The following is a 20,903-nucleotide window of genomic DNA, read 5'->3' as shown; positions in this document are numbered from 1 at the left end:
TATTTGCTTTTCGCTCTCTTTTCTTAAAAGACACGAAATGAATGCATTATTTATTATTACTTATTAGTTGGTCCAACTACGGTGCAACTGTGGTACCATACCACAGTAACTTTCAGTCATTGAATTCAACTATGATGACAACTGTAGCTGGATCTAATTGGATCTAATGGCTGGGTGCAACTTATAGTTTTGTCAAGCTAAGGTATTGGCTTCAAAGCAGTTTATTAAGTTTGGTTTCATTAAAAAACATCTGAATAATCACTTTAAAAAGACTCCACAAAGACAAAAGGAACTTCCTTTCTATACATGAATAACTAGTAGAAGAAAAGTAGATATCTCTGATTTCATTTCACTTCATTTCATTATTGCTCAGAACAGCTAAACAAATTATACAGAGAAAAGAGTCGGCCATTCTCCATGTCCGACTCAGAGCATATTCTCTCGCTCGTTTCATCAATCTTAGCTCTGCTTCTCATCTTCTTCATTCTCGTCACAAGAAAGCAAACCAGATTCAATCTGCCTCCAGGCAACATGGGCTGGCCTTTTGTTGGAGAAACAATAGGTTACTTGAAACCTTATTGTGCTACATCAACTGGAGAATTCATGGAACAGCATATTTCAAGGTAAATGAATCCCCACAAACAAGAGTACTCTAATCCAATCATGCGACTCAAACTTTTTGTGTTATGTGGACGCAGGTATGGCAAAATCTACAAGTCAAATTTGTTCGGGGAGCCGACGATAGTATCTGCGGATGCTGGGCTAAATCGATACATATTACAAAATGAAGGCAAATTGTTTGAATGCAGCTATCCAAGAAGCATAGGTGGAATTCTTGGAAAATGGTCTATGTTAGTTTTGGTTGGTGACATGCACAGAGACATGAGAATTATATCTCTCAACTTCTTGTGCCTCGCCAGGCTCAGAACTCATTTGCTTAAAGAAGTAGAGCAGCATACTTTGCTTGTTTTGAATTCTTGGAAGGACAACTCTGTTTTCTCCGCTCAAGATGAAGCAAAGAAGGTAAAATTATTTCTTTAATTGAACTCTGAATGTATGAATTTTTTAATTTTTATGAGATTTGATATTTCAGTTCACCTTCAATTTGATGGCCAAACATATTATGAGCTTGGAGCCTGGCAAGCCCGAGACCGAGCTGTTAAAGAAAGAATATGTTACTTTCATGAAAGGAGTTGTTTCTCCTCCTTTAAATTTGCCTGGAAGTGCTTACAGGAAGGCCTTGCAGGTAATTGAAGAATTCAAAGAAGCTCTTGTATCATACTTAGCATTTTAAGTTGCTATTGTTTAATATCTATCTTGTTCTGTTTTGCTATTTGGCAGTCTCGATCAAACATACTTAAATTTATTGAGCAAAAGATGAGTGAAAGACTCACGAAAATGAAAAAGGGGAAAGAAAATATGGAGGAAGATGATCTTCTTGGATGGCTTTTGAAGCATTCCAATCTTTCAACGGAGCAAATTCTTGACTTGATATTAAGCTTGCTCTTTGCCGGCCATGAAACTTCATCAGTTGCCATAGCTTTAGCTATCTACTTCTTGCAAGGTTGCCCTGAAGCTGTTCAACAGTTGAGGGTAGGCAAAAATCAATGATTAAATTAATTATTCATAACTTTCAATCTCAAATGGCTTATGTTGATCATCATTTTTTTTCCCTCTTTTTTGGGCAAATACAGGAAGAGCATCTTGAAATTGCCAGAGCCAAGAAGCAATCAGGTGAAGTGGAGCTGAAATGGGAAGATTACAAGAAAATGAATTTCACCCAATCTGTAAGCTCCCTTGATTAATACCTTTCATGAATTAAAACATAATTTTCAATGTGGGATTCACTAACAGTAACTTTGAATAAAAAAAAATTCTGTAGGTTGTCAATGAGACACTGAGACTCGGTAATGTTGTAAGATTTCTGCACAGAAAAGCTCTCAAAGATGTTCGGTATAAGGGTAAGTAGCTAGAGTCTATAATGCAGTAGTAAAATGCAAGGAGGTTAATTAATAGGCTAAGAAGTAAGAAGTGCTTAAGATTGTATTTTATTTTTGATAACAGGATATGACATACCATGTGGGTGGAAAGTGCTGCCAGTTATAGCAGCAGTGCACTTGGATCCTTCTCTTTTTGACCACCCTCAGCATTTCAATCCTTGGAGGTGGCAGGTTAGTCAGCTTAATCACCATTCACCGCAACTTGCCTTTCTTTCCCTTCTTTTTTCCCCTTTTTGGGTCATAGCACACTATATTAAGAACAAAAAGTTCCACCCCACAGCTAAGCATGCCCGCGGCCTGCCATAAGTTTTTGACTACGTGAATATCTCATGAATTCGGCTTTAATTAAAAAAAAAAAAAAGTTATTTTTTATTAAAGATGTTTGATCCAGAGTCTCTTAATTTATAGATTCTCACTCACATTAATTTCCTAATTAATATATATAATAAAAAATGAAAGATCTATTTTTTTGACTTAAGCTAATACAATGTTCTAAACAAACAGACCATAATATAAATTCATCAAGACATATATTACCATTCATAGGGTGGCGCACAGCAAGCTTAATCGTGAACATACAAATGAAGCAGGATCTCAGGGATTCCCCACGGCCATCAGATGTACTGTCATGATCAGAGGACCGTGGTTGCTGTGTTCTGTCCCATAGAAGAACCTCTCTTGCGCGCGTGGGGCGAGACGAGAGAGAGGCTTTTTTTTTTTTTTTTTTTTTTTTTCAATTTAACTTAATCGCAACCAAATCTTTACAATAACTAGAAAGTTTCTTATTTCCTACTCAAGAATTTTCCAAAACTAATTGTCAGTTTAAAATATGTGTTGGGGAGCTTTGAGTTTGAAAAAATTAAAGGCCATGTGAATGGTGGGGGCTTCTTGCGTTTCTCACATGCACGTGCACTTGTTTTCTTCTTTTGTGGGTCATCTTAGAAACCGGTCCAACAACATTCCTAAACAAAATCTTCGTTAAAAAGGTTGTGGAATGTTAAATTGATAAAAACGAAACCGAATCACAATTTACTAAAGATAAATTGAAAGCAAGACAATGACAAATGCCTAGAAGCTGACTATGAAACAAGATTTTTTTAAATTTTTTATTTTATTTCAAGTTACTTGTTCGGTTTCGATTAATGGTTGTTACCATCAATTTTGAATATTAACTATTATATTATTTTTTACTTGGTGGCCGGTGATGGTGATGCAGCAAAACAATGGGAGAAGTCCGGTATCGGCTTCTGGGTGCCCGTGCCCGAGCCCGAGCCCGAGCCCGTCAACAAACAACAACTTCATGCCGTTCGGAGGAGGACCGCGGCTCTGCGCCGGATCAGATCTGGCGAAACTCGAAATGGCCGTCTTTGTTCACCACTTGGTCCTCAACTTCAAGTGGGAATTAGCTGAAGATGATCAAGCATTTGTCTTCCCTTTTGTCGAATTTCCAAAAGGCTTACCCATCAGAATCCATCGCCACACGTTGAAATAGAATCAGACATGTCAATTTGCATGCATTTTACAAAAGGGATCGACCTCTCCTGTTGTGTTGAATACAAAACATGGAGATATTGAGCAACTTGGATCTTCCAACTGCATGCTTATTTCTAAGTGCTTTTTACGGCTCATCATATCATCACTGCACGACCAAAGGGAAGACCAAGAAATGCACACCATGCAGACACTATTATTAGGACCCATCATCATCATCTCACCATGCTGTAAATTTTAATTTATTATTACGTTCCTCTGGTCCCTCTCCATCTCCATCTTGCGGCTTGGAGTAAATTATTCATTTATATGTAATATTTCTACTAATTACGGTCTCTCTCCTTACCATAATTCTTATGTCGGAACATCCACTGTTAATTATACTCTCACATCTGATACCCAATAATTCAAGGCAGGCAATTTGAGTTAGAATTCACTAATTCGATTAAATTCGAATCAAAATGGTGAATTTTAAAAAAAATTGATTGAATTCAATGCGCTCATTGATTCATTATTTGTTTGTGATTAGTTTATTCTAAGGATCTTATTAGTTCCTTTCATCTGCATTGTTAATGAATTTGTGTTTGCAATATAGAACTTTGGGGTTTGAATGTATTATCTGTTCTGTTCGTTTTGAAACTTTTAGTATATAGCTCGGATGATAAATTTTTGATATTTTATTTTGCTTGATTGTTTATAAGTTATTATTTGATATATAATTGTAGATAAATAAATTTTAACAAATCCATATACAATTCGTTTCATTCATTAATTCAATTTGTTCAACCAATTAGACAAGTCAAAACAAATAGAATTCGAATCTTATGGTTAGGTTTCATTTAGAAAATAAATTAAATTAGAATCCACTAAAATATAATTGACCCATTGTATTTAGAGTAATGATTGATTATCTCAATTTTTATTCCAACTGATGTGTCCTTTATTAACTGATTGATAACTCTTTATAAAATCTAAGTAAACTAATAATATTATCTCACCAACCAATTATGAACGTCACATAATTAAAAATAATTTTTGAGATAAAAAATTTAAAATGTATAACACTACTCTTTTATTTAAGATTCATCACAAATTTGATTCATAAATCTGTTTTGCCGCTCCTACCAATATGAACATTACCATGACAATCAATAATTCTTTTTTTTTTTTTTAATTACAACATTTGTAAATTTAAAACCGAAAACTTTTGAAGCATATTGTCACGGCATAATCATTGAAAAATTACCACCAATCCCTATAGTACTTTGACCGATAATTAACGTCCTTTTTTTGTTTTGTTTTGACCATGAGGCATCCTGAGAAGGATACCAACTGTGGGAGGCACCTTTAAGCCCGTACCACAAGTCAGACTAGAAGTCTCCGCTCGATTAAGGATACCAACTGTGGGAGGCACTTTTAAGCCCGTACCACAAGTCAGACTAGAAGTCTCCGCTCGAATCGAGAGGCACAGGTTTTTTTTTTTTTTGGTTTTGACCACTAGGTATCCTAGGGAGGGCTCCAACTGTGGGAGGCACCTTTAAGCCTGTACCACAACCCAGCCGCTCGAACCAAGAGGCACAGGTTCTCTCAACAAAGGCGACTTTCCTACGACTCGAACTGGGGAGCAAACCCAGTCAAGCCACTTAAGAGAACTCTATTACCAGCGGAGCCAATATTTTGTTGGTTAACGTCCTTTTTTTTTTTTTTAAATTCTTAATTTGTCAGCTCCTTGTTTGGTTAAAGAGCATAACAAACAGAACCCGTCACGGATCACCTAAAATTTTATTCCATGAGATAGATACGTGCTTCAGAATTTGCACACCGTGATGATGAAATTTCTTTATCGTGGGATTATATGACGATCTTGGTGGGGACTCCATGCGAGCGGATGTGATGATTACTAGAATAAAGAGGCGCATGTGCACATCCTGTAACTATCATCTGGGAAAGCAAAATGGAATGAGAAAAAAAAAATAAAAAGGGCGTTTTGTCGTCTGGGACGGGGAAGCGGTCCCGTTCCGTTTATATCTACTTCCGTCCCGTTGGGACACGTTGAACAGATTTGGTTGCTACCATGCAATTGCAATCCATGTCCCCCATTTTATTTTATTGTCAGGCCCACTTCTCACAACTCGGCTGCCTCTGCACAGCTGGCTGGCCTTTTCCATCATGTAAAGTCTTCACCATTTTTATTAAAATAGTTGTATTTTTTTTATTTTTTATATATTTGTGCGTTGGCGGGTCACGTAAATATTTTATCCGACAAACGTCACTGTTATCGTCGCTATGACCTGGTCAAGTGGACCTGATACGTTCAAATTCAGATCACAACAATTTTAAAATATAAAGTTACATTTTATATTAAAAAGATTAGTGTGCACACGACGAGGGTATTATTAAAAGTATTATCCCACGTTAACTGAGAATATACAACTATCAGATTTTTATATAATTAATTTAACATTATTTTTTAGGGCCGTGGTATGTAAAGAGTAACATTATGTTTGTCAATTTAGATACATACCTTATATTCTAAATAATGGATTTAAAAATCTCTCTCTCATCTCGAGATTTCAAATAGAATTAATTGGTATTTATGTACTATCAAAATTTGACAAAGAGTGACCTAAAATGTATATATTATCACAAAAACAAAGAGCAACCTCCGAATATGTGTAGCCGAACATATAACGAGTGTATAATGTTACATTTACAAAGCCAGAAGGGATAACTACACTTCATACCATTTCTCAATTTTACCATTAGGTCATTCTTTCAATTATCAGTTACATCTTTGATATTAAAATAGTAACATATACCTTGTAGTAGTAAGATGAAAAGATAAGTAATTTTTAATACACGATCATTTATTGTAATTGTATAATTAAGAACTTTTAAAATGCTAGATATGACAATTATTATCTCAAACATTTGAGTCTAATTATCCGATGATGTATGTAACGGTTCATCAATAACTACTTCATCAAGTTAGTTTTTAATATTTATTATGGAGGGGCTCAAATGTTGGGATAACAATGGAATCTCCAAGATTATTATATCTGAGCATAACTCAAGTGTTGCATTTAGATGATGACCATCTAAACACAACTCAAAATATTTGAGTAGATAAGAATCTAGAAACAGGGTAAAGTCTAACCTTTTTGTTGGAAACTTGAAAATCAAATCAAAGATTAGGAAACAATCCAAAAAATATCAATTTGATATTTGGATTTCCCTTGACCTATTTGATAAGTTTATCCCATAGTCAACACCTGATATTTTTGGTAGAAGATGGATAGCTTACCTAAATCACTATTTCTTATTAACCAAAATGACAGGCATTAATTACTGTTCAATTGCGTAGTTTATAGAGTAATTAAGAAGCAACGAACAAAACTACCACTCTAAACAGTTAATCTTCCTACCTAAGAAGTCGATTGACCTAGAAAATAAAATAACTAATTACAAATAAAAGAGAAATTTTGGTTCACCAATCTTATAGACCAGAGAAACTACTTACACATGCGACATATGCAGCTAATCTTTTGTTTTAATTGATATAATTGACATAACCTCAATTTTTTTTCATGCAAACATGTTATTATGCCATATAATTTAATAGAGTAATTGTTCAATTCACCATTAAACCATGTGATTTAATGGGATCAATGTTCAATTAACTATAAAGCTATATGGCTTAATAGCATGACTGCATATAAAATAAAAAAAGGTGCCCTCACCTGAGAATTTACATATATATAAGAATTTCTATAAAATGTTCCAATCAAGAATCTAAAAAGTTGTTAAGTCATATGCTTTAACAATAAAATGGTCAGAAATTCTATTAAGACATGTGATACATTCAATCAGAATAGTGTATCCAATGAAAGCCAAAAAATTTATTAAGACATGTGATACCTTTACTCAGAGTAGTGTAATCCAATGAAAGTTAAAGACTAAGAAGGCACATAAGTTACACACACACACACACGTACATGTTCCAATCCACAATCTTCAACTTTGTTAAAAATATACTATTAAACAATATGACTTGTAACTTTCTCAGACTTCAATAAAATTAAGGATCTTGGATTACACATACATACACACATACGTACCATTAATAGTTTAATACATTAAGCCGCCATATTAGAAACATCAATCGTCAATTTCAAAGAAACATAATCTAGTGGACGGCTTGATTAATTAATTAACCTGATTTAGTTTAATTTAGTGTGACATGTGGCATCTTAGAAATCCATGAAGGTCGTTAGACAACAAGAGGCCTCCATTTCTTGACTAACAATTGGAATGTCGGCCATGCTTTTACCACACATCATATAATATTTCTTGTGGATAGTCTGATTCAAACTAATGGCTCATGTAAGTAATATTTGGGACAGTGTGGGATTACTACTGGCAAGTTAAAAATAATTTCGAAAGCTGAAGTTTAATTTTAATGTTTGGTTAATTTATTCAAAAGTCTTCTAGTAAAAGCATCTCATTTTACAGTTTATTTATATCAAAAAGTAAATAATAAATAATTTTTTTTAAAAAAAAATAGGATTTAACAATTAATTTTATCATTAATACAACTCTGTATCTATCTTCACATACATTATGCAAAAAAAAAAAAAAACCATTATTATTATGATGATTTTTATTGTCAACTATTTTGATGCAATAAAATAAAAGAAAAAAGTTAATAAAATAGAAATGTTATTATCTCAAAAAATCATAACATTACCAAACGGACATTTAATTTGCTTACGATTTTAGACCAAATGAGTATGTTGGGGTATTTAAAATAATTATATAATAATGATCATTATCGAATCATTAAATACGAAGGAGTTGTATTGCACTTGGCGATATTCCAAAATTGAAAACGAACAATTATATCGAAACAAATGGAGAGAGATCATCACAAAAAGAACCAACGGTACGCCTCCAAGGTAGGTTTCCTTTCACTTTCTCTTGTCATTTCCCCGCGATTCACGTGTTCCAGTTAATGTTTCAACAAACGATTTGCGTAAAGAGGGAAAACGAAATGAATTCATTTTAATAAAGCCGGAAATGTTAACTTTCAAACACGTGAAAGCAGGCATGTGATCAGGGATGGTCGCACGTTGTTGATGCAAGTAGGGGCCGTGGGCTCCTAATTGATGACGAACACGATTTGAGAGTTGAGAGAGATCATGCGAGCGAGCTACCAAACGAAATAAATAGGAGTTTCTGAGTAGGTCCTTACTCCTTGGCCCTTAATTTCATCATCTTCCCCAACATCGTAATGTGATTATAATTTTTGGAATGGAAACCAATGATATGCTTTGAATTTTGAAATGCCCATTTGTCTGTTTTATGCCGTCGTCGCCAGGATCAGACTGGCTATTTTACATATTTAGTGGTTTTTGCCAATTGCAAATTCGAAAATGGAACTGAATTGTACATGCAAAAAGACATTACATGCATTTATATATATGTTTACTCTTCAGAGAACGACGGTCCCATTTTTTAGTACTTCTTTTCACATTTACGTCACTGGCTCGGTTGGACAAGAAACTCAGATGGATTATGGGCCTCGGAATGGACTATGGGCCTGAGTAAAGGACGAAATGGAGGATGTTACTCAAATTGTTCCTCTTTTAGTTCCACTTTTTTGCTACTGCCACTCGAACTGAATCGAACTTCCTGTCTTTGAATCAAACACCGCGACACATTCTTCAAATTGTCTCTCTTTCACTTCAGAATCTTGCGAGTGTTATTATATAATTTTATTTTCTTTAAAAAATAGCCCTTCGTTGCATTCTCCAATTAAGATAATTGCAACATGTCATCAGTTTGAATTCCCACATAGAATATTTGATTCACTCCAAGAAAGTAGCTGAAGGTCGCAGTAAAAAACGTGGAATTGAATGAAGCTATGCTTAGTGTAACCTTTAGCAGCACGTAGATCTAACAAATCTTTTTTTTCCATTAAAAAGGGGGAATTCTTAATTCTTTCTTTAACTCGACTCTTTATGACATATTCATATTACTATTCTCCAATCCAGAAAGTTGAACAAGCCACCAGAAAGTAAATGAAAAATACGCAAAATCAAACTTTGATAAACAATCGCATGTATAAGAGCTAACCAGCCACGTTCAAACGCTGCGGATCCATAAAAATGTCCATCGCCAGTCGACCTTCAGTATGATACTGGTCTGTGATTAAGAAAGAGCACTCGCTATCAGCGAGCTATTCAATTAAAATGGATTTATTGGAAAAAGGGGCTTTATGAGAATAATTTTGAAAATAAATTGGATTAATTGAGGGAACTCATGAGATAAACAGTGGCAGGACTACAACACCTTCAATTGCTGCAATTGTTCACAATGTAATGGCAGCGGAATTGATGTTAAAAAAAACATTTAGATTTGAATGCGGTTGCAATGTGGTTGGATAACTGTCATTGAGATTGAGAGGTTGATCGATTTAAGAGACACTGTGTAGATGACAGAGAACGAAAAATAAAATGTAAATTTTTTTAAATTCATGTTTTTATTTTTAATTAAGGGTATTTTCGAAAATCAATAAAATTAATTGAAAAGTAGAGGCACTGGTAAAGATAAATTGGAAATGGGAAATATCACCGCTCCCTAAACCAATAACACAATAAAACCTTCACAGTGCACTTAATTTTGCCAAGAGACCCAAACTAGCCCATTGTTTAGCCCAAGACCTACTTTCTGCACCCCTGCCTAATAAAATAACCAATAAATATAAATATTAAATATTTTTCCCTTTCCCAAGCATTGGGCTCGTTTCAGGCTCCAGTCCTTTTTTTCAGTTACAGGTTCTAGCTCGGGCCAAGGCCATTGCCAACCCTACGAGTCCACACGCATATTAAATTGTGTTTGTGTCGTACTCTCTCATGCAATACTAAAAAAGAGACATTCTTTTTGGTAATTTGTTTGCGGATAGAATTGGAAATCAATTAAAAGTGGTGAGAACTGAGAAGGGTGTGATGGTGTGAAATGAGGGGGGTTAAATAATGCCACTTTTATGTGTTGACGACGATTGAAACGAATATTCAGTGGGCTTAATTTGCTAATCCTTGTGTACATGGGATGTGGCTTTAGATTAATTGCGTTTCTCTTTTAATATAACTTTAGACTAATTTGTTTGTCTGAGCTGACCATAATTTTTCTTTTAATTTTGATCTGCAAATATCAAATTTTTAGTTTATGCAACAGTAAAATCCAAGCAACTAAAGCTTGAGATTAAATCAGTGAGCTAATATGAGAAAATCGTTTGTGATTTAGAATTGCTGCCTTCTTACGTATGTATAAATATGCTTTACAAGTAAAATACAGCATTTGTAAATACAAGTTGAAAATGAATATATTTGATATAAAAATATCCCCAATTTTGAAGTTTGGTTCCTTTTAATATTGGGCCGTCCAATGAAAGGTAAAAGGTCTGTAAATGTTGGAATAACAAGTGCATGGTAACATGCTTTTTCTCGACTTATTCTGTGGGAGGAGTTTATTTTATTGTCTCTAACTAGAATTTGGGCCTTTGCTTTAAATCACTGTATATGTGTAATGTGTGAATGTGTGATGCATGTATGCGTGAATCTGTGATTGTTTTGCTTTAAGGGTTTGGGTCGGGTTGAGTCGGGTAGAATGATCCGAATTTTGACTAGAATTTGGTCGGGTCTCAATATTAAACCAAGCTTAATCCGTATTTTTTAAATTCATATCAAAGCTCGAGCATTTTAAGCCGAATCAATCAGACTAACTATTGAGTCGGGTCTTTTTACCATTTGTTACTTGAAATTCTAAAAAATATAATAAATAAACATATCCACACACTCGTAAAGAGACTCAAATTCAAATCGTCGACTTCATAGAAAAAACAAGAAAGTGCATAACTGGTGTTAAGGATTGTTGGTTGTAGAAATATTTATATGATAAAATACAACTGTTATTTTAACCAAGATGCCCATAAGGAACCTAAAATTGCCCGGAAATTTTCTGGAATGTGATACGACTTCTTTCACTACACCAAAAATTCTGTAAATTTTCACTAAAATTGAGCTCAATGCGGAAGGTGATTCTCTGGTCAACTAGACAATAAATTATAAACATTCAATAACGTGACTACGTTAGATGTTTGCCGAGGAAAGAACTCATATGCGGACTTCCAATGATTGTTTGTGATGGGAGTGATACCACGAGGCGAATGTCTACAAATCCGTCGTGGCCAAAAGAGCACCGTCTTCGCATTATTGAGGCGGCACGTTATCGCGCTATGCCCACCATATTTGATGTGAAAGCCTCACATGACATGAAATCATTTCGGTCTTAAATCGTCCACGTAACTGTTTCGTTAAAATAAAAAAAATGATTTGCTAACAGGATGGTTTGATTATTCATCTTGTGTGGGTTCATTAACTATTTTTTTTTTAAATTACTAATATGTGTTATATAATTACCGGTTTATTGATATTTATATAAAATATTTATCGGGGCAAATTATATTTATTTTATGATAATACAGTTCAGATACCTATCCTATAGGGATCAACTATATTTATTTTATAATGACATGACCCAGATATCTATCCCTCACAAAAATATTGAAAAAGATATCTACTTCACCTACAAACAACTAAAAGAAATACTTATTTCCATCCAAATTTTATTTTGGAGAGGACACATGAGTTTCTTGAGGGAACTCAAACCATAACCCACCACTCGACTAAAGGGTGAGAGGCGCTCATAAACTATGTCAAACCCAAAAATTACAAAATTTGCCTATTAAATGATGGTCCTAAATCTTGCCAAGTGATTGAAGCATGAAACTTGCAATTAATAATAATTGTTTAGGATTTCAAGAAACAAACTGACTGTTTAGAAAGACCATTATTAGGACAACTTTAGTAATGTTGGAGCTTTTAAAATAATTACAGTAAGTTGTTATGTAAAAATAATCAGTAGTGAGAAAAATCAATTAAACGTTTGATCAAATTTATTTTTTAAAAGAGCTGTGAATTACATTTCCAAACATGTATTGTAAAATGTTTTTGATTATGCATATATAATATTTGATAATTAAAATAAATATTTTATATGATTACTTTTATTTTTTTATTTTGTTATCTCAATATAATTAATAATAATAATAATAATAATCTATTTAAAGTTAATTATTATTATTATTAATTATATTGAGATAACAAAATTAATCTATTTAAAGTTAATTATTTTAATTCCTAATTAATAAGGATAATTTTAATTTTTTATAATATATACAAAAATATATTTGAAATTGTATTAAATATAAAATTGATTCTCAAAGTGAGATTTTAAAAAGTTACTCCTTCTCTAATTTTTAAAATCTATTGTGCGAATGAATAATTTTACTAAAAATAATTTCTTAAAAAATTTATCAAATATCAAAATTAACTTTTTACTTTTTAAAATTACATTTGAACTTGCTAAAAGCAATCCAAACAAACCCTTATTATAACCACACAAGACTGAATGCTCGATTCTAGAAATTCCTAACAAGTTACAGCATGTTATATTCATTTCCTTAAGCTAATGATATTTGTCAATAAAATTTTCAATTCGGATATCATATAGTTAAAAATTAATTTTTAAAAATGCAATTTTCCTCCTATTTTAGTACTTTGACGCAAAATATTATTTTCAGTTTTTAAGGCAATGAAAAAACAATACGTACAACAATTTCGCTTATCCGAAATTACTACTTTCTCCTCGTTAAAATATAACAACTCTCATCAACCGAAGGCAAGTCCGAGCATTCGAGTCAGGTTTCCATCTCTCGTCTCCCCGCTGCCGGTCCTCCATAGCCTGTCTGTCATTGTAGCAGCCTTTGCGATCTATCGAGTAATAACTAATTAGCAAGAGATTGGGAGAGTAAAACACAGATACCGAGATGTGGCGCTGCGTTTCTCGTGGCCTTGGCTTATCTTCTTATCGTTCAAAACGATCAGTCTCCAATGACTCTCTCAGATCTCATTTCTCCAGATTGTTCTCCACCAATTCCGTACGGTTCTCTTAATTTCTATTCCTTGTAATCGTATTTTCGCATTATTTGGTTTCAATCACTTCGTACGTTTTTAGCTCAAATTTGATCAATTTATATTCAATTTTCTGTCAATCAGCTAGTTTTATTTGTTTATTCTGTAAAACTTGGTTATTCTAATTAATTGCTGCAGACTGGAGGATACACAATAGTGGATCATACATATGACGCTGTAGTGGTTGGAGCTGGCGGTGCTGGGCTGAGAGCAGCGATTGGGCTTTCAGAGCATGGCTTCAACACCGCTTGCATTACCAAGCTCTTCCCTACTCGTTCTCACACTGTTGCGGCTCAGGTATGAGACTCTCCTGAGCCAACAGATTATCCTTAGCTGAAATTTTGAGTATGTTTCTGACTGTTTTGCTTCTGCTTTGCTGCCCGCAGCTCAAGTATTTGGCACCTTAGTTCTGGATATCCCCTTTGTTATTTTAGGGATGATGTTATAGAAGGAAAAAAAAAAAATAACAATGAACATATTGGAATATTATTTTTTCTTTGGTTCCAAATTTTGTGCCATATAGTTTTTGCTTTATATTACTAGTTACAAATAGATGTAAATATATATTTGGATGTCTAAATGCATATTTGAGAATTTGTTGTTTAATCTATTTGTTTGATGATGCATTTTGGAAGTGTAAACACATGCCTAATCAAACTGGATGGTGTTCACTTCTTGTTGTAAGTTTCATGAAGTATTTGTCCAAATTGTTATCAAATCAGAGTTTGATTTCTTGCTTTTCTTGGATATCCTTTGAAACATGCTATTTGACAGCAAAACTTCCATCTTTATTTATTAATTTTTCTTTCTAAAGTTTTTTAGCTATGAAATATTATGGTCACTTATTCTTGTCTTTTTCAATTTTATGTGGCTGTGCCTTTTCCTTTGACAAAGTCTTTTGAACATGTATAGCTTGACCCTGTGTAGATTTTGTTGTTACTGGCTTGGTTTCCCTGATTGTGATAGTTAACTCTGATATTCTATACAGGGTGGTATTAATGCTGCTTTAGGAAACATGACTGAAGATGACTGGAGGTGGCACATGTATGACACAGTCAAGGGAAGTGATTGGTTAGGTATGTCAATTATGATTTTTTTTTGTTTTCTGGTGATAGGGAATGTGAATGTTAGTATGAAGCAATTAGTTTGTCTGCCTGAATATTTGGGTAGTTTTGGGTGGCCGAATGCTCTATCTATTTTATTTGCTTCTTAATGTCTAAGACGATACATATGTTATGCAGTATTATGCCTTAACAGTGCCATTCCTTATTAATTTTGAATTGAAATGATTGAGTATAACGAAGCAATATAGTTGTGATAATAGGCCAGCATGGTGCCTGCATGAACACACGCATGATCATTTCCCTTCTCTTCATTTGAGTGCCTGTGCAGACACTAGAATTTGAACAGTTCTTTCAGATAAGGTTTTCATTTGTTTATGCGCTAATGTGAGGGGAATTGTATTTAATAGGTGATCAGGATGCTATTCAATATATGTGTAGGGAGGCACCAAAAGCAGTGATTGAGCTGGAGAATTACGGGTTACCATTTTCTCGGACAGAAGATGGAAAAATATACCAGCGTGCATTTGGCGGTCAAAGTCTTGATTTTGGAAAAGGTAAGATAAATCGAGTTTGAAGTTTACTCTCCAATTCGCATGATATGACCAGTACCTTTTTGTCGTTGACTTTGTCAATGTTGCCATCATACAGGTGGGCAGGCGTACCGTTGTGCATGTGCTGCTGACAGAACTGGTCATGCTCTATTGCATACCCTCTATGGCCAGGCTATGAAACATAATACACAGTTCTTTGTGGAATATTTTGCTTTGGATCTAATTATGAACAGTGATGGTATGTTAGTGGTTTACCCTTTCATATCTTGCCTTTTTTTTTTTTAAATCGGGAAAATTACTTTTTTTGGTTTGGTGGGGGTGTGGGGGTTGTTAGGTGGCACAAAATTCAAGATTTTGTTCATTTCTGTTACTTGATGTGTCAAGGTACCTGCCAAGGAGTAATTGCTTTGAATATGGAGGACGGAACATTGCATCGTTTCCGTGCTGCTTCAACCATTCTGGCCACAGGGGTACTATACATGTTGTGCAAGTATGTTTAATTTCAAGTATGCAATGACATCTTTGTCATTCATATGTTTTCCTTTCAGGGCTATGGTAGGGCCTACTTTTCTGCAACCTCTGCTCATACATGCACAGGAGATGGCAATGCAATGGTTTCGCGTGCTGGGCTCCCACTTGAGGTTTGTTTTGTTGCTGATTGATCTTGAAGTAAGTTCTCTAGACTTATTTTTTGTTTTTCCTTAATTATATTTCTTGATTTATTCTTCTTCAGGATTTGGAATTTGTACAATTTCACCCAACTGGTATATATGGGGCTGGGTGCCTTATTACTGAAGGTTGGTTCTTCTAGTTACATGCTATTAAGGTTGCTTTTATCTTTTTATCTTTGTTTTCTTTAAACTTTTTGAATTGCAATACTATTGTTCTACTGTAATTGAGCGAACTTCATTTCTGATTTATCTGCAACTTGTAGGATCTCGCGGTGAAGGTGGTATCCTTAGAAATAGTGAAGGTGAACGATTTATGGAACGTTATGCCCCTACAGCCAAGGATCTTGCATCAAGAGATGTTGTTTCAAGATCCATGACCATGGAAATTCGGGAAGGTCGTGGTGTAGGTATATTGCCTTTTATAGAATCTTATACCAAACCCTTCTGGAATTTGATGTTCTATTGTGTTTTTATCTGTTATGGAGAAAATGAGGTTTCCTATGATCAGTCTAGAAGATGGTCTTATGACCTCTGATACTCCATAAGTGTGAGAAATTCATACAATCCATAGCCATAGCTTCCTGATATCAATTATACAGATTGGTGTTTATCTATTTATGAAGAGATAATTATGATAACTTGTTATCATAATCTGTAGTTACACTCCTTCGTGCGCTACATAATAACTTTGATCCTGTTATCCTGCAGGACCTCTGAAGGACCATATCTATCTACACTTGAACCACTTGCCTCCAGATGTACTCAAGGAGAGGCTTCCTGGTATATCTGAAACTGCTGCTATTTTCGCTGGTGTTGATGTCACGAAGGAGCCTATTCCTGTCTTACCAACTGTGCACTATAATATGGGTGGAATTCCAACTAATCACCATGGAGAGGTGCGAGTTAGAATCACATTTTACGTTGAAATATGCCAATAATAATCAATATGTAATATTTAACAACTTGTGGTTTTTCAATGCTTGTGAACTTTGAGAAAGATGCAGTGGTGTTGATATTTTCAATTCTGCTCATGTTCGTGCAGGTAGTTACTATCAAAGGTGATGATCCGGATGAAGTAGTTCCTGGACTTATGGCTGCTGGGGAGGCTGCCTGTGCATCAGTTCATGGTGCCAACCGGCTGGGTGCAAATTCTCTTCTTGACATTGTTGTTTTCGGTCGAGCTTGTGCAAATAGAGTTGCAGAAATCCAGAGGCCAGGTATGTTTATTGTTCAGAACTGACAGATGCCCTTACTTCTAGGTTGGGGTTCCTTTAGCTTAAATTTGTTACATAAAATTATGACTTAAAATATTTATCCATGGATGCATTCAATCTATTGGTGTGAATTTAAAGTTAAAAAAGGTAGCATTTAAGTCTTTTGTCCATCAGCCATTTGTATTGGATTGATAAATGGATGAAAAATTAAGTCATGATTTTAAGTGAAAAATTAAGTCATGATTTTAAGTCAAAAATTTAAGTTGCGGGCTTCTCACCCTTACTTCTAATTGTTATATCGATTAAAGATATCTTTACTTTCTATTTTTGCAGGGGAGAAACAAAAGCCTTTAGAAAACAATGCTGGTGAGAGGACCGTTGCCTGGCTGGACAAAATAAGAAATTCAAATGGTTCAATACCAACTTCAAAAATTCGGTTGAATATGCAACGCGTGATGCAAAATAATGCCGCTGTCTTCCGAACACAGGAAACATTGGAGGAAGGTATAGTGTTTTTCAACAATTCATCATTTAGTTTTCTTCCTCAGATAAACACTGAAAGACAAGAACACACTTGCTTGATTGAGTTTTGTTACGCACTGTTCTTTTCCCATCCCTTGTGAACACTGTTTAACTTTCTATTTCTGCGTTGCTTCTGCAGGTTGTCAATTAATTGACAAGGCATGGGAGAGTTTCCATGATGTTAAGTTGACAGATCGTAGTTTGATATGGTAACATTTGGTGCATGATAATGTTAATGACGAAATTATTTTATGGAATATATTTACATCATGATCTTAATTATGAGATCGTTTGGCAGGAACACTGACTTGATAGAAACTATAGAGTTGGAAAACCTTTTGATAAATGCATGCATCACCATGCATTCTGCTGAAGCCAGGAAAGAGAGTAGAGGAGCTCATGCACGTGAAGATTTTACGGTCAGTTTAGTTTCTTGTTTCGTTAACAATTCATTGTTTCTGTTAATTTTCTTTATATTGAAGTTAGCTATTCTTTTTTTCATTTTTGTTCTCTTTGAAAGTACTGAAGTTCTCTATTCTGATTTTGCAGAAAAGAGATGATGAGAACTGGATGAAGCACACTCTGGGGTAAGTCATCTTGTTCCTTTCTTAAAATGAAATTGGTTGATTTGGAATCAAATTTAGGTACTGTGCCCCTGGTGTTTGCTTAAATTTCACAAAAAGTAACAATTTTCTGTGGAAGCTTAAAAATTCTAGGAAGTTTGTGCAAACGTTGGTGCATTTTTATGAGAACTGCATGGGTTTTGGGTATTAGTCTAAAAAAAAATTTGATTCAGATGGGCAGTTATGTTGGATTAAGGCTATTGAATTTTGTGTGCAATTGAATTTTATATGCAACGGACTGCGTCGTGGCGGTTAAAGCAATTGCACTTTAAATATTTAGGGACTATTCAGTATCTATGTATGGTATTTGTGTTGATCTCATGTTAATTCCAACATGTTGGTTGAGATTGTTCATATTTTATTAATAGCAATGTTAGGTGTTGTTGGCCTTGATTATTTTATAGTTTTGTATTGTTTAATTCATTTGATTAAATATATGTTCCAATGATTTGTAGATATTGGGAGAATGAGAAGGTACGATTGGATTACAGACCAGTTCACATGAATACGCTGGACGATGAAATTGAGTCCTTCCCACCTAAAGCTCGTGTATATTGATCTATCTGCTCTCCCCAAAAATAAGAAAAACTGGAGAAAGGAAGGAAGAGAGGGGGGAATTCAATAAATTGTTGTAGCTACAGCATTTTGGCAAAATAATTATTGCATTGATCAGAATTAAACTTCTAATATTGCAAGGTTCTATCAATTTCAACCAGAGTTTGCATTTTGTTCATGCTTAAGCGCGGGTAATAAGCTTTATGGTTGTTGGACGGCTGGATAGGTGTTTAAACTCATTGTTAAATTAATAATAATATATTTTGGCTTTTGCAAGAACAATTATGCTCCTTTCTATTTATTAACTTGAAGCTGCCAATTATAGCATAGAGGAGAAATTATCGACTTATCGAGGTCGTATGCTGCATAAATTATTGCAGTGTCCTAGCTAGCATTTTGTTCTCTACGTTGGTGTTTTTTTTTTTTTTTTTTTTATTACATGAGACTATTGTTCAGATTACAACTCATATTACATGAGAGTATAACTAATATTTACAAATCCGACTATTACTGGGACCAACTTACATCAATACTAATGGAGCTCTACGGCGGTGTTTAAGTATTATCAACAAACATAAAAATGAAACAGTTAACACCTTTACGTACGAACTGCATGATTTAACAAGCTGACTTTAATATATCAGTTAAATTTTAAGAAGGCTCTATATGACTACTGGTTTTGAGAACCCTTTCAAGTATAATATATATATATATAGTGCTTTTCTGATCCAGGATCCTGGATCATAATAATAATCCGAGAGAGTGTTTGTGGCTGTTGGATTTGATCCAACGGTCACTTAATATTTTCTTTATACAGCACTGTTTTCCGACATATGAACCCACATTGCAGAGTTTCTATAATTTTTGAAAACTGAAAAAATAAAAGAGGAAGCTCAATAGTCACAGTTCTAGAGAGAGAAAACTAAAAAAAACTTTTACACAACACCATTTAAGAAACATGCAGCTAGAAATAAATAATTCCAAATTGAACAAATTAAATTTAGTTTGGCAAATGCAGCGACTGTTTGTTATCAAATTGAATCACTCGTTTGGAATTTGTAGCTACCGGAGCTTCGTCATTGCAGCGTCGCCATTGAGTCTTTTTTTTTTTCAAGTGAGTTGCATGCTGATACATATTCACCCTCTTTAATTATTTATTTTAGCTCCCTAAATTTGTGTTTTTTCTTCTTTTTTTCCCCTTATTTCAGTTGTAGTAAAGTGAATGCTCAGAATGTGGCTGGCCAGTCAAACTGTGAGGATAGTCTCTACGTACCAAAAGTAGCACTCGACTGTAAGCCACATAAAGGTCAAGAATTTGACACTTTAGATGACGCTTATGAATTTTACAACAAATATGCTAAAGAGGGTGGTTTTAGTATCCGAATTAATTCGAGTAAGATATGCAAAGAGAGTAATGACATAATAAGGAAGGAATATGTGTGCTTTAAAGAAGGACAAGCAAGACAATCCAAAGTTGTTAATCGTAAGAGGCGACGTAGTATAATACGAGGTGGTTATAGTGCAAAATTAGTGGTGGTTAAATCTGAATTCGGTAAATATATGGTTCGTATATTTGTTGAAGAGCATAATCACGCATTATCTTCACCTCGAAGGGTTCATCTATTGAGGTCTCATCGTTCAATGTCAGCTGTTCAAAAAAACTTAAGTCAACAATTAGCTACAGTGAACATACCAACATGTTAGCAAATCAGTCTTTTTGAATTGCAGGCAGGGGGCTTGCAAAATATGGGATGTGTACAGAGAGACTTTTATAATAATAATAAAAATTTACGAAATGAATTGAAGGGTCATGATGCAGATATGTTGTACGAGCATTTTCAGTCTGAGAAGGAAAAGAACTCATCATTCTTTTACAGTATCAAAGCTGGATGTGATGATCGAATTACACATTGTTTTTGGGCTGATGCAATTTGCAGGCAGGCATACAAGTTTTACGGTGATGTGATTGTGTTTGATACTACGTACAACACCAATCGATATAGTATGATTTTTGCACCTTTTGTTGGGGTTAATAACCATGGTCAAATTATTGTTTTTGGTTGCGGTTTTTTAAGTGATGAGACAACATAATCATTTCTTTGGTTGTTTGAACAATTT

At 34.4% G+C, this 20,903-nt stretch overlaps 2 protein-coding genes across 3 annotated transcripts; both read left to right on the top strand.

Moving 5' to 3' along the window:
* The first annotated feature begins 215 nt into the window (after positions 1-215).
* LOC18037059 (cytochrome P450 90B1) lies at positions 216-3,934 on the top strand. 2 transcript variants are annotated; one of them, XM_006425626.2, is made up of 8 exons: positions 216-623; positions 699-1,023; positions 1,094-1,246; positions 1,342-1,593; positions 1,695-1,787; positions 1,883-1,961; positions 2,065-2,171; positions 3,217-3,934. In XM_006425626.2, the coding sequence occupies exons 1-8, from the start codon at positions 418-420 to the stop codon at positions 3,490-3,492; spliced, it is 1,491 nt and encodes a 496-aa protein (XP_006425689.1). In that variant the 5' UTR covers positions 216-417; the 3' UTR covers positions 3,493-3,934. The 2 variants fall into 2 exon arrangements, with proteins under 2 accessions (XP_006425689.1, XP_024036784.1); XM_024181016.1 differs by lacking the exon at positions 3,217-3,934 and adding an exon at positions 2,547-2,709.
* Positions 3,935-13,200: 9,266 nt separating this feature from the next.
* Positions 13,201-18,963, top strand: LOC18037058 (succinate dehydrogenase [ubiquinone] flavoprotein subunit, mitochondrial). Its single transcript, XM_006425624.2, has 16 exons — positions 13,201-13,551; positions 13,724-13,882; positions 14,574-14,661; positions 15,057-15,203; positions 15,298-15,438; positions 15,585-15,670; positions 15,749-15,841; positions 15,934-15,997; positions 16,135-16,278; positions 16,580-16,767; positions 16,914-17,088; positions 17,419-17,589; positions 17,747-17,816; positions 17,906-18,026; positions 18,157-18,194; positions 18,686-18,963. Exons 1-16 carry the CDS (start codon positions 13,441-13,443, stop codon positions 18,786-18,788), a joined length of 1,899 nt encoding a protein of 632 aa, XP_006425687.1. The 5' UTR covers positions 13,201-13,440; the 3' UTR covers positions 18,789-18,963.
* The last annotated feature ends 1,940 nt before the right edge of the window (positions 18,964-20,903 follow it).

This window comes from Citrus clementina, unplaced genomic scaffold, assembly GCF_000493195.1.
Source record: "Citrus clementina cultivar Clemenules unplaced genomic scaffold, Citrus_clementina_v1.0 scaffold_7, whole genome shotgun sequence".
NCBI classification, from domain to species: domain Eukaryota; kingdom Viridiplantae; phylum Streptophyta; class Magnoliopsida; order Sapindales; family Rutaceae; genus Citrus; species Citrus x clementina.
Note: the sequence above shows the minus strand (reverse complement) of the source record. Positions and strands in the feature narration are given on the sequence as shown.

What these genes read in the sequence shown, in the direction of transcription:
- LOC18037059 (XM_006425626.2), top strand. Translation starts at nt 418, where the DNA reads ATGTCCGACTCAGAGCATATTCTCTCGCTCGTTTCATCAATCTTAGCT. An exon ending in AAGCTGTTCAACAGTTGAGG is followed by an intron (nt 1,594 to 1,694) that starts GTAGGCAAAAAT and finishes GGGCAAATACAG; the next exon opens with GAAGAGCATCTTGAAATTGC. An exon ending in TCAATCCTTGGAGGTGGCAG is followed by an intron (nt 2,172 to 3,216) that starts GTTAGTCAGCTT and finishes ATGGTGATGCAG; the next exon opens with CAAAACAATGGGAGAAGTCC.
- LOC18037058 (XM_006425624.2), top strand. Translation starts at nt 13,441, where the DNA reads ATGTGGCGCTGCGTTTCTCGTGGCCTTGGCTTATCTTCTTATCGTTCA. An exon ending in CAACTAATCACCATGGAGAG is followed by an intron (nt 16,768 to 16,913) that starts GTGCGAGTTAGA and finishes ATGTTCGTGCAG; the next exon opens with GTAGTTACTATCAAAGGTGA. An exon ending in ATGCACGTGAAGATTTTACG is followed by an intron (nt 18,027 to 18,156) that starts GTCAGTTTAGTT and finishes CTGATTTTGCAG; the next exon opens with AAAAGAGATGATGAGAACTG.